Here is a 12,748-nt window from a genome sequence, read left to right on the forward strand (position 1 = left end):
AAAGCTTGGAAGACACTGTGTGAAAGAATTGATGATTTTTGGATGATTTGACATTATATAAATATTATTGAATTTAATAAAAAATTAGTTTAAAGGCACATTTGTATATCGTGTCAATGCACCATTAAATTTAGATTTTAATCAAGAAACAATAATATTTTTAATATGTACATATCTGATCAATATGATTTGAGGAAAATTAAAATGTTGAGCAAGAACACGAAACATGATAAAAATGTTGAAAACTCAAATTACTCGAAGAGATTGAGAATTAAAGTGAAAAATCGATATTTTTGGACGAATTCGATCCGTAGTGTTTTTGTTGAAGTTGGCGATATTGATATATGCATCCGCGAAATCTATTTTTGCCCATTTGGCTTGGTTCGGCTGAAATTTTTTTTTGGAATTGCCAAACTAGTTATGTTCAAATTATAATGCCCAATTTATTTTCAATAAAATTTAAATAGATTACCTAATTGCGTCAACTTTAAAATTTTTAGTCAAAAAGACTGTACCTACTCTCGCGACGAACAAAATTCATTTTCAAAAAGGCGTGCGTCTTTCATACCTACAGTAATCCAGCCATCGTTTTTGGTAATGTTCTTCGAATTTTCAACGTTTTATTGCTGTATTATTTTCTTTTTTTTAAGTTTCAATTTAGTTTTCCAGCAAAATAATGTATCCAGAAAAAATTGTGAAAAATCAAAAATTATTCGAATGTTCAATAAAAGTTCAAAAATATTTTCTCCGAACTGTTTTTGAATTAGTGATTATTTTCTGAGCTACAAAATCATTTTTAAAAAACAAACTTTGCCATGGCCGCAATATGACGTTTTCCTTGAGAATGAACTGCTTTGGATCCCATTGGAACTTCACATCGGCATACATTACAAAAGAGCATTTCTTGTCGAGTTGAGCCATTTGTTCGTGGAACAAACATTTCTTTTTCCTCTTCTTGAGCTCTATGTTGTGGACAAATGACGTCATCAAGCTTCTCTCTTACTCCCATTGAATTCGCCAAATTTACAATTAATCGAATCGTCAAGTTTGATTCTTCTCCATTTGTTGGTTGCTCTGGTCGATTGCCACGTAGTGCTTCTTTTGCTCTTTTTCTGATAACTGACAGATGAGCATTATAATCATCGGCTGGAACTGGACGTTGACGACGACGACGTCTTTCGGTTAGACGTGGAGATTCAACGATTGTAGGTGCAAATTTAATACTGTGATGACGAAGAACTCGAAGAAGTCGGTCACAATCAACATTATTTGCTTGAGAATAACGACGGAGATCAGCAAGTTGAGAATCAGACATCGTATCAGTAATTGTTATTGGGCTATTTGGAGGTAAAAGTTCTCGATAAAGAGAGTTCAGATTTGCATGATTATGTGGAAGTGAGAAGCTATCAGGTCCGTGTCTGAAAATTTTATTAATTTTTTAAAGATTGGTCACTTTCAAAATGGCTTTAAAAGGATACTATCTATCTAAAAATAAAAATGAGAATTACGGGCAATACAATTTCACCGTTATTCTACAGTAGTCAGGTACGGTAGATTACGAGAACTTCGGCGGTAACGGACAGTTATGTTTCCCACATATACCTTTATTACATGGTTAGAATTTTAGATTTTTTGAATAATTCCGAGCATTGCTGCAAAGTGAAAATTCTACAATGGTAAAAAAATTTAATTGGTCAATATAATTGGTTAAAAAGGTTCACTTACCTAAAATGCCTTGGTGAGAAAACTTCAATCATTCTATAAATAGTAACAGCTTCTCCAAGAGTCATTCGTGGTGGTGGTGGTCTTTCAACTGGTTCATCAACAAATGAAGAATTATCTGAAGCAACACTTTCATCATCATCTTCTTCTACATCAACATCATCATGATCTAATATTGGTGGAAGTCCATCTGCAACTCTTCTCATACTTTCTCGATCTCTGTCTTGATCAAGTGTTCTACGAAATCTCAGATGCATTTCTAAATCTCTTTCTTCTTGTCTTTGTAAGTGTCTAAACAGAGAGAATGGATCATTTCTGTCAATATGAACATTCTGCATATTTTCATTTCTATCCAAAAGTTGTCTCATCAATTGTTCATTTCTCACAGCAGCCTCTCTTTCTTGAGCACTTTCTCGTTCTCTTCGAAGATGAGCTTCTCGTACTGCGTTCAAATGCCTACGTGGATCTGCTTCTGCACGGGCGGCCTGCTCTCTTTCTAACACTGTATCAACATCTTGAACTGGAGGTTGAGCTGGTGGTTGTGGAGGTGCTACAAGTGGACGAACTGGCACTGGACCACTGGTAGGTGGACGGAAAACAACCATTTCCTGAAAATTAAAATTTAACAGTAAAATACTGAAAATATTTGAAATTTTCAATCTGTAATAATGCAAAATCCTGAATTTTCTCTTTTTTGGATTTAGAATATTATTTTTTAAAGATGGAGCACCTCCAGTGAGGATTTTGCCAAAATATATTTGAATAAAAATAGTAACTTATACATTTTTCAATAATGCATAAATACATATAAATAACTAACTCTCATCCAATCATTATCTTGAAGTGATCTTCGATATTCTCTATCCAACTGCCAATATGGAATCGTTATCGTTGGAGCTGGTCTTGGAAGAGTTTCTCCACTTTGTAATTTAATGACATTATGCAAAACTCGATTCATACTCCTTTCCACTTCATCTATTTTCTTAAATTCACTATCATATCTGTGAACTACGCTTGGACGAATCGATGTTTTATCTCGTTTACCACGAAGACGAATTGCATTGAATACTGCTTTCAAATGCTCTGAAAAAAGAATATTTAATGTGAAAGTTCAAATTAAAAAACAAACCATAAAGTTCTCCCATTGTCAGATTCACAAGATCAGCAATTGGAATTTCAGTTCCAAGACGTTCAAAGTTTTCATATTTAGGTATTTCTTGATCTTGTGGAGGGGTTTGAAGAACTTTGACAAGGCTCAATGTGGTTAGGATTTCTGAAAATCGGATTAATATTATAGAATAAACTTTTTTTTTTAAATTAAAATGATATTTGATACACTACGTATTTTATTTCGAAGAAATGACTAGAATGATTTATAAACTTAATAATGGAACTTATGGGTTTTATTCTCAATATGTGGCAGCAGATCAAAAGTGTGTGGCAAAACTGTTGGCAAGATTACAAAATTGTTATTTTTGGTAAAACAATCCAACTTAAAAACCAAAAAATAAATGTAGAACAATGGGAAAACGATTGATTCAAAGGTTTACATTAATTTTGCAAAAAAAAAGTTAAAATCTAAAAACTGGTAGAAATGTTCGTTTTTGTGAAAAATTTCAATGGCCATTTTTTCGGAAAAATGAAATCGTTATTGGGATTTTCGAGTCAATTTTATTTTCAGATTAATGGAATATTTTTCTATATTTTTCTATCACTGGATGTCTGGAGAATTTTCAAATTCTTTGAAACCGAACACTTACGCATTAATTGAAAATTGATTGGAACTGTTGCAGGAACTTGTTCATTGATTTTTCGGCATTCTGGGCATTTGATTCCAAATTCTTCAGAAGTATTATTCATTGTAGAACTACATCCAACTACACATCGAGTACAAAATGTATGCCCACATTGAAGAACTCGTGCTTGATTTGATGAAGAATGATATTCGTCATAACAAACTCTGCATGATTGAACATTATCCGCAGCTTCACGAATTATATCAATTCGTGACATTTCATTCTTCTTAATCTCTTCTTTCGGTTCGTCAACTTCCAAAACATTTAAACTTGGCAATTCCGTGTCCGGGAGGGTATCCGTATCAGTACCATACGAGGCGTCGGCGTTGGAGATAACCTCCGCCGACTCTGACATTTTTGAACTTTTGACAAATTGACTTTTTGTCGCAGGAAGTTTGGCTACGATGGAATAGCTGGAAAATGGTTACTTAAAACAATTGGCGGAATATTTTTATGTAATTATTTTATAAAGAAAAATATAATAAAATAAATGAACAAACAATATGAAAATGGAAAACTAGTAACCAAAATGATAGCTAACCAAAGAAACTGTGCGGTCGGAAACTCGTAAAACTAGGTTTTAAATGTTTCATAGTTGTGGGAATTTGTTAAAATATACTAAAAAATGGGTTTTTTATAAACTAAATAAATCAAAAAAAGATTCAAATTTTTGGCAAAAACCAAATTGCCACATTTTTGCAGTTAGGCTATTAAACTTGCAGCAATGCTCAAAACTATTGAAAAGGTGCACTCTCTGAAACATTTGGCATTTCCCAAAACTGAAGCAAAATATTGAACAGTATGAAAAAAAATATGTGAAGTGTTATTTAATGAAATAATTGATTATGATGGATACATATATCGAATTACAGTTTTCGCAGGAAAATATGAACAGGCATCAATGTGTTGTCACGTGGCGTCAGGATGTCCCAAAACGGTTTGATCTACAAACAATGCGGGAATTTTTTCCTCAAAAAATGTGACGTCAGCACGTTCTTAACCATTCAAAATCAGTTGAGAACTCTTCGTCTCTTCTCCCGCATTTTTTGTAGATCACAACGAAATGGGACATTCTGAAACCACGTGTGTTGTGTGCTAAAAGAGGCTTCTTTTCAAGTTGAAACTAAATATAACACTTTAAGAACCGTAATTTAAAAAAAAATCAATTTCAGTAAAATTACCTTAACAATGGCATTCGATCTAATTAATCTTTTTTTTTAGATACTTATGGAAAAGCTAACAATCAAAATTGGAAAAACTATCATTGAAAAAAGTGAAAAGAAATTTTAAAAATCAATTAGTATGGTATTATTGGCAATTTTTTTGAAAATGTAAATTTCGCCATACTCTTGATCTTAATCGATTTTGAATGAAACGATTGAGAAGCCGAGTGCTCTCTGAAATAGTTGGCGTTGCGAGACCGCAGTGAATGTGTGCAAGTACGTAAACACTTTTCACTGTGAATGTATAACATTTGACGCGCATCAAGTTTTTTTCATTCCGGGTGCAGACCTCTAATTCTCTCCGTCTCCACTATTTCTTCCGGTTTTCGGTCAATACATTGAAGAAAGAGAGAGTGAGAGACGTAGAGAATATGAGAAAAGGAAAGAAGGAAGGAAAGCCGCTTACTGAACACACGATTCCTTTTGAAAGTTTTTTCTGCTTTTGTAAAGTTTGATTATAATTGTTAAAATTTTCTAAAAAATAAACCTACCAAACATCTAAATCTGTTAGGTTTAAATTATTGTCCTGATTTCAATTGTAATTTCACCGTCCGAGCAAAAAACTGACAGAAAAAACTAAATATCTGAATAAAACTAACCCAGATCTTCTAGGTTATTTTTTTAATTTTTAGTTCAGTTTTGGCAAAATGCTTTGACTTTTGACTTTCAAATTTATAATACATAGGTAAATGCAACTTGAGTTATTATATTTTGTTTCAAGCTCTCGTATCTTTTGAAATTTATTAAAATATCATCTACGTAATATTAGATTGTATTCTTATCTTATCACTTCAATACACAATTTTCCCGTAATGTCTATGGCATTGCTAACCTACGGGTGGTCGTCTATTTATAACATTTTCTGAAAAGGTAAACCTCCAGTTACGAACTTGCTATCTTTAAGTTCTCGTACCTTAATCAACTTAAGAAATACGATAGTCTACATTTTTTTAACATTCCCCAGTAATTTTTGTTGCAAAAACACGCTCGTGACTAATAAAGTTGTCTTTAGCCTATGTAAATGATTGAAAGAGATTTACAACATCGCTCTATTATGTTCTGTGTACTCGGCAGTTTTCATATTTTGACTACAATCTCCCACGCAGTGAATCATATGCTTTCTTTTAATTTTCGAGTTTTCTCTTTTCAAAAATCCATAAAATATTTCATGAAACGAAGCTTTATCTGAATTGATGCCAGCTAAATAAAAATAATGTTTCTTAATAAAAAACACATCTTAAATCTTTCTTAGCGTTAGCCATTGTATTCTTGTTGTGTAATATTGTTAGCAGAAGAATAATCAAACAATGAAATCCATAATGCACACGTGGTGTCAGGCTGTCCCATTACGGTTTGATCTACAAAAAATGCGGAAATATTTTTCCAAAAAATGTGACGTCAGCACCAGTGCTGTGCGACTCTTGAAAAAAGTCGGCTTTCGGCTCGGAGAGCCGAGTTCACATTTGGAGTCGGCTCTCGGCTCGCGCCGAGAGCCGAAAAACACCTAATTTTCGGCCAAAATCCCAATTTTTCGGAGTCGAGTTTTTTTTGGAGTAAGAGCCGAGTTCAAAGTTTTTTGGTGTTTAATGTTTTCAAGTGTGGAAAAATGTTGATACACTTGTTGTGTTCCATCCGAAAACGAACTCCTTTTATTTGCAATTTTTTTGCAGAAAGTTTTTTAAAAAAGTATTCCGAGTATAGTGAGTATTCGACCAGTCTTGCCGTTTCCATTTGAAATCAATTTTTGTTCAAATAGTTAAAGTAAAGATTTTCCCAGCAGAGGGATTTTCAATATTGTACCTTATTAAACAAAACAAAAAATGCAATAAAATTGATTTATTGACCATTGTACAAAATTTTCAAAGTGGAAGGGATTAGGTCGAGTGCTCTACAGACTCATTTGTCAGTGTGACGTCTCCCGATTTCACAGCTTGTAGATCGACAGCTGACACGCATTGGATCTTCTTTTTATTGAAACGCACAGTCTTCTCGTTGAACAACTGAAAATAGAATAATCAGAACAGAAGATGGAAATAGACTAACCACGGTGAAGAATGGATTCGTGAGAAATTCTATTCCACAGAGTCGTCTGCTCGGATTGTAGACAAGCACCTGACGAAGTAGCTCAACGGAATCTTTCATATCAGAGTAATCAATCTTCTGAAGCAATTCTGATCATAGGATAATTTTAGAAATAACCTTACCGTATTGTAGACAGTACTTCGGCGATCTCTTTGGAAACTCGCAGTCTGATTGTAGAGATATGCCAAATCGGCTGTTCTTTTTGAAGTATCAGGTTCATACGATTGAATGATTTCTTTGTATTTCGTGTTGCTCACATTCATCGATGAAACATCTTCTGCAGTTGGAACTCCGAACATATCAAATACAACTTCTGCCTGATTCTTGGCTGATTTCCCTGCCAGGAAGATTCCACCTTTAAGCAATTCACCAAAGACACATCCACACGACCAAGTGTCTGAATAAGTTCGATTAGTCTCACATAGACGGCCCCAGAGTTATCTCACCAATCTTGCATCCATAGTTTTTGGAGCCTAGAAGCAACTCGGGCGGTCTATAATATCTTGTGACATGGTAGCTTTGTTGTGGTGTCTTCACTGATTCAATCGCAGATGATCCATAATCAGAAATCTTCAGAAGACCAGTGTCAGCATTGTACAGTAAATTCTGTGGTTTGATGTCACGATGACAAATTTCAGACTGAAATATAAATATTCTATTTGGATCATTGTACAACACGAACCTTCTCCAAATGTGCTTGTCCACGGAACAACTGCCAAACAATCAGTTTAACCTCGATAATGTCAACACGTCGATTGTTATCCTTCAGAAACTGATGGAGATTCATTGGGATGTACTCGAAGATTAGACCAAGGCAGATACGACCTAAAATAACAAGGTTATTTGAAATTAGATAAGGAATTCGAAAAGGAGCATTACACAGAACTTGAATACATAGAACTGTCGCCTTTTAGGAAAAGAAATTGCTCTTAGCAGAACATATTTTCAAAGATAAGCTTCTCAGTCTGTGCTCACCTTCATGTTGTTTCTGGTAACTAAAGAGAAGGCGGACAATGTTCTTGTGCTTCAACTTTCCAAGTTTTCCGAGAATCTTCACTTCCAATGGACATCCTTTATGACGTGGCCATGTCTTTTTGATGACAATTTCCATTTGGTGGTTGGATTCTGTGCGTGCAATTCCACGATAGACATTTGAAAAGGCTCCAGATGCGAATAGATTCATATTTTGAAGACTCAGATTCATCTGAAAATGATATACGAATCACGGAAACTTGTTTTCTTTTACAATTTCCACGTAGGCATACAAACTTCTGCCTGCACTATGCCTAATACACCTACACAGTAAAGACAGAAGAGAAGGCTGTAGGTAGGCACTTCTTCAGATTCCCATAAACTCACATCTCTGCCATCCTCCAATCGCTGAGCCACAATTTCATCCGAAGTTCGATAAGTGTTGGGCATTTTTCTATCCGAGCCCTTTTGCAAGTAAAATTGAGCGTTCGTACTCAATATGAATTCGATTCAAGTAGAAATAAATTTTAAAACATATGGAAAAATCAATAAACTTTTAAGTTCTCCTAACTAGGGCATCTTGATAACAAAAATGGCAAACGCGATGCTGTTTTTTATTGTCACGCTTTTTTTAAATTTAAAATGTATTAAATGATTTTTTAGGATATAAATGTTGCAAAAGAAAAGCGCAAAACATGACTTTTAAGCTAAACAAAGAAATTCTGTGCCTGTAAATTTAAATGTTGTCCTACAGTATGCTGAAAAGGGGTACGGTACGCCGCAAACATCATACTGCACGCACAATTGCGGACTTTCAATTTTTGTTTCAATTGTTTTTATACAGTCGGTTCTTGCTTCCATTTCCTTTCCCATTCTTCATGTTCTCAAACAATTCGAACCCATTTTTGCCTTCTAATTTGATGTTGACGCGCGAGAAAACCTATTCACATCCAAATAATATCTAAATTACTTCTGCCTTGGCCTCCTTTTTTACAATTGTTCACTATTTTTCAGTCTTACATATTGTAAATTTATTTTCTTGTTCGAAAAGTTAAAGTCACATAAAGAAATGTAAAACTTAAAAATCAAAAATCAATCAATTCATATTTAAAAGCAAACATAACCAGTTTTTGATCTTTTAAATGTTTGATCTACTTTCAAAGCTTATTATTAATAAAAAGTTTCCGCAAATTCATCATATTTTTCCCGGGAAGCCTCAAAAAAAATTAACGATGATGACGCTAACAGACATTTCCCCTCTATTTTCCTTCCATCCGTCTTCCTATTATTGAAAATTGAACCTTGGTTACCTGCTTATTCATGTTTTCGTCACTACTTCTTTTATCCGTATTTTCTTTTTTCAATTTTAATTTTAAAATGTTTTTCAGACCAACGATCTCAATGACAATACCTATCCCTATTAGCATATTAATTTTATTACTAGTTTTCATCCCAACTGTAAGTTTTTAATTCTCTAATATTGAACTTATTGAACTAATTCAGACCACTACTATTGATTTAACCTCAATATCTTCGCCCCGTGGACCATTCCGTACTAGTTATGTATTTATGACACTTTACAATAAACGGACTGGAGAACGATCGAAGTCATGTGTGAATTATCAACAATATCTACGAACAGACACATCATCGAACATTGTTGCGTATGATTTCGAATCAGCTCATCCATTCAATTTAAAGTTTTGGGAAGCAATGTACAATAGAACGAATATATGTCCATTACCATCAGACAAAGCTGATAAGATATATTATTATAATCAAGTTATTCCTCTAGATTATCGGATTAAAGATGACGGAACTCCATGCTCAAAAAGGTTCAGCAAAAGCCAAACCGCTTTCCGGAACGCGAGCCAGTTCACTGTAAGTTTTGGAACCATGGGTGTAATCGAAAATTGAAAATCGAAAAAATTGTTCAGAAGATTAACCTTAGAATTCAATTTTTTGCCAAATTTTGTTTATTTTGATGAGAAAAAACATATAAATGTTGCCTAAAAAGGAATAACACGACCAAAACTTGACTATTTTTTTCAGGTTGACGTTCTTAAAGATCATCGTGCGGGTGCCTCACTTCTTGTTTTGGATAAAGGAGCAAAATTTGTTCAAGGATGGAAAGATTATTTAGTAAGCATAGATACCGAATTTTAACTTTTAACTAATTTTTCAGTTCTCTGATTTCTACGATCCTTACATCAACAGCGAAACCGCGATTCCAACTTTTTATATCTATAGATCAGTTTTGGAAGAAAAAATTATGGTAATTTGCAGAGCTACGATATTAAATATAGTTCGTTTCTTAGAAATTTGCTCCCCACAATGATATTTCTGATGATCAAGTTGAAATTCGGTTCCATCGTCCATCGGGTGGTCCATTTGATGCATCATTTGCAATTATTTGGATGATATCAATGACGTGTGTGGCTGGTGGAGGAATCTGGGCTTTCAACAGACATCGGTAAATAATCAACTGTTCAAAGGCATATTTTTTTACATCGTTTATGTTTTCAGCGCTGGAAAGGATGTCACATTAGCATCACAATCAGTTGATGATGACACATCTTCACCATCAAACGATTCAGAGACCAAGGGATTCCTGGATAGATTTGGTGGAATCATAACTATTTGTCTTATGATGACCACATTATGTGGTGTTCTCCTCCTTGGTTACTTCTTCCGACCTGTATTAGGTATTTTGACACAATTATTTCTTCATGATTATATATTTTTAATTCAGTAATTTTCTTCAACATCTTTCTCGTAATCTTCGGCACATGCAGTCTCTACGGATGTATACGTGGATTTCTGTCCAATTTTAAGTTTGTTGGACACAGATGGTACAATGCCAAAATGGAATGGTTTCCGACTTGTGGAGGTAAATATTGAAATTCAATGTTCATTATATAAGTTTATTATTTTTTCCAGGACGTATCCATCAATACAAATACTCGGAAGCCTTCATTGGTATCATTTGTCTATCATTCTGTGTTACTTGGTTCATAATTCGCCGTCAACCATATGCATTCATTCTTCTCGATGTAATTAATATGGCTCTTTGTATGCATGTACTTAAATGTCTTCGACTACCAAGTTTAAAATGGATTTCAATTCTGATGCTCTGTATGTTCGTGTATGACGCTTTTATGGTCTTTGGTACACCATATATGACAACGAATGGATGCTCAGTGATGCTTGAGGTGGCAACTGGACTGAGCTGTGCTGCGAAAGGAAAAAACAAAGGATATCCTGTTCCACCAATTGAGCAAGAATCTGTTCCTGAGAAGGTATTTTGAATTTTTAATTGTTTCGACCCGTACTCCTTTACAGAAACTTACACTTTACAGAAAATTTTCAAAATGGAAAAAAAGTTTCTTGTAAAATTGTGCAAACGTTAAATCTCATGATTCTTTGTATTGAAAATAGTGTTTTTTTTTTCAAATTTTGCAGAAAGTAAGATAATTTGATAATATTCAGCTTTAAGACGAGGTTGCCTAATTTAGATTTTTTTTTTCAGTTCCCAATGCTCATGCAAGTTGCACATTTTAATCCGATGAACGAGTGTTTAGACATGGAAATAGAATTAGGTTTCCAATTCACTATTCTGGGACTTGGCGATATCGTTATGCCAGGTAAGACTCGCAGAGACTGAAAAAAACTTTTAAAAAAAATAAACTTACAGGCTACCTCGTTGCTCACTGCTTCACAATGAATGGATTCTCTGAACGAGTTCGCCTGATCTACGGATTCATTTCTGTTGTCGGATACGGTATCGGACTCATTGTGACCTTCTTAGCTCTCGCATTGATGAAAACTGCCCAACCTGCTTTGATCTATCTTGTCCCATCGACACTGTTCCCGATCATCATGCTCGCACTTTGTCGTGGAGAATTCCTCAAAATTTGGAATGGAGTTCCAGTGGAATGTTCACCATTGGTGAGCGACAGAAATGACTTGCAAGGAAAAAAATGGGTAAGCAATTTGTGAATTGAGCAAGAGATTGGAATGTTGCATGTTTTTTTTGTATTTTCGTTTCATTTTCATAGAATGGCTAAGCTTAGCCATTCTATGAAATCTATGAACTTATAAGTTTCAATTCTTCAGAGTGCTTCTGAACACGGCATTACTAAATTGGTTTGTTTCTACTTTTTTTCAAATTTACTGTTGTAACATTCGCTTGAGAACCTTTTATGTTTTAATTTTAAATGTTTTGTGTGTCTTTCGTCTTTGATGCCAACTCTTCTCAACCAACCACAATTGCTTGCACACTTTTTTCCTTGAATGCCTGAAATTTGCATTTTCACCTTAACTGCTTCTTATGTGTTCTGATTTCAGAAATATCACCATTGCAGTTTAAAATTATAAAAATTCAAATAATTACAAAAAGTTTTCAGATCAATTCTTCTTCTTCTCCTGATGATACAATGGAAGACATCGAATCAAACGCTGTAATCGATCAATCCAACTCTTCTAGTCAACAAAATCCTCCTGTAAACGTGTAAATCAACTGAAATCTCTTCCCCAATGTCTTTTCGAGAAGAATTGAAATTTGCCTTTTCAAAAGTTCAATCAAACTCTAACCGTTTTTAAATATTCAAATTAACGAGCCACATTCATATTCTTGTAAAATCGATGGTTGTTCTGTGTAAATTTTCACGTAGGTATGTATCTTTCTTATTCAAGTTTTCCATAATTGTTTCTTCCTAGTACGAGTACCCCACTTTTGTCCATTCTTATTTCAATTTTACACACATAATTATTTCTATTCAAAATAGAATTTTTCCGATCGTTCCTCTCGAAATGAAAATTTATGATCGAATCGTTTCTGAAGCAATTGCTATTTGACTATATTCGATAATTACAAATGACACATGAAAGTTCCCGTCGAATTTTAATTGTTGGGTTCACGAAAACATGCCATGCAGAGCGAGAACAAACGAA

The 12,748-nt window shown here is 34.2% G+C and overlaps 3 protein-coding genes across 5 annotated transcripts; 1 reads left to right on the forward strand and 2 right to left on the reverse strand.

Annotated features, from left to right (window-relative positions):
* Positions 1 to 796: 796 nt before the first annotated feature.
* C36B1.9 (RING-type domain-containing protein) lies at positions 797 to 3,933 on the reverse strand (the record flags this gene model as incomplete). Its single annotated transcript, NM_059965.2, has 5 exons — positions 3,483 to 3,933; positions 2,852 to 2,995; positions 2,543 to 2,805; positions 1,726 to 2,330; positions 797 to 1,418 (listed from the first exon to the last, which is right to left on the reverse strand). The coding sequence occupies exons 1-5, from the start codon at positions 3,871 to 3,873 to the stop codon at positions 797 to 799; spliced, it is 2,025 nt and encodes a 674-aa protein (NP_492366.1). The 5' UTR covers positions 3,874 to 3,933.
* Positions 3,934 to 6,563: 2,630 nt separating this feature from the next.
* gskl-2 (Protein kinase domain-containing protein) lies at positions 6,564 to 8,306 on the reverse strand. Its single transcript, NM_059966.6, has 7 exons — positions 8,183 to 8,306; positions 7,799 to 8,027; positions 7,506 to 7,648; positions 7,270 to 7,462; positions 6,946 to 7,220; positions 6,785 to 6,901; positions 6,564 to 6,741 (listed from the first exon to the last, which is right to left on the reverse strand). Exons 1-7 carry the CDS (start codon positions 8,243 to 8,245, stop codon positions 6,616 to 6,618), a joined length of 1,146 nt encoding a protein of 381 aa, NP_492367.1. The 5' UTR covers positions 8,246 to 8,306; the 3' UTR covers positions 6,564 to 6,615.
* Positions 8,307 to 9,176: 870 nt separating this feature from the next.
* On the forward strand, positions 9,177 to 12,628 carry imp-1 (IntraMembrane Protease (IMPAS) family). 3 transcript variants are annotated; one of them, NM_001025854.6, is made up of 12 exons: positions 9,177 to 9,253; positions 9,299 to 9,676; positions 9,848 to 9,937; positions 9,981 to 10,070; positions 10,114 to 10,268; positions 10,322 to 10,500; positions 10,548 to 10,685; positions 10,736 to 11,094; positions 11,325 to 11,439; positions 11,490 to 11,779; positions 11,912 to 11,941; positions 12,202 to 12,628. In NM_001025854.6, the coding sequence occupies exons 1-12, from the start codon at positions 9,197 to 9,199 to the stop codon at positions 12,307 to 12,309; spliced, it is 1,989 nt and encodes a 662-aa protein (NP_001021025.1). In that variant the 5' UTR covers positions 9,177 to 9,196; the 3' UTR covers positions 12,310 to 12,628. The 3 variants fall into 3 exon arrangements, with proteins under 3 accessions (NP_001021025.1, NP_001021023.1, NP_001021024.1); NM_001025852.5 differs by lacking the exon at positions 11,912 to 11,941 and having other exon boundaries at positions 9,184 to 9,253; positions 12,202 to 12,626; NM_001025853.6 differs by lacking the exon at positions 11,912 to 11,941 and having other exon boundaries at positions 9,184 to 9,253; positions 11,490 to 11,743; positions 12,202 to 12,626.
* The last annotated feature ends 120 nt before the right edge of the window (positions 12,629 to 12,748 follow it).

This window comes from Caenorhabditis elegans, chromosome I (assembly GCF_000002985.6).
Source record: "Caenorhabditis elegans chromosome I".
Classification (NCBI taxonomy): Eukaryota; Metazoa; Nematoda; class Chromadorea; order Rhabditida; family Rhabditidae; genus Caenorhabditis; species Caenorhabditis elegans.

What these genes read in the sequence shown, in the direction of transcription:
- gskl-2 (NM_059966.6), bottom strand. Translation starts at nt 8,245, where the DNA reads ATGCCCAACACTTATCGAACTTCGGATGAAATTGTGGCTCAGCGATTG. An exon ending in TTACCAGAAACAACATGAAG is followed by an intron (nt 7,649 to 7,798) that starts GTGAGCACAGAC and finishes TTGTTATTTTAG; the next exon opens with GTCGTATCTGCCTTGGTCTA. An exon ending in AAACTATGGATGCAAGATTG is followed by an intron (nt 7,221 to 7,269) that starts GTGAGATAACTC and finishes GAACTTATTCAG; the next exon opens with ACACTTGGTCGTGTGGATGT.
- imp-1 (NM_001025854.6), top strand. Translation starts at nt 9,197, where the DNA reads ATGACAATACCTATCCCTATTAGCATATTAATTTTATTACTAGTTTTC. An exon ending in ATGGTTTCCGACTTGTGGAG is followed by an intron (nt 10,686 to 10,735) that starts GTAAATATTGAA and finishes TATTTTTTCCAG; the next exon opens with GACGTATCCATCAATACAAA. An exon ending in AACACGGCATTACTAAATTG is followed by an intron (nt 11,942 to 12,201) that starts GTTTGTTTCTAC and finishes AAAAGTTTTCAG; the next exon opens with ATCAATTCTTCTTCTTCTCC.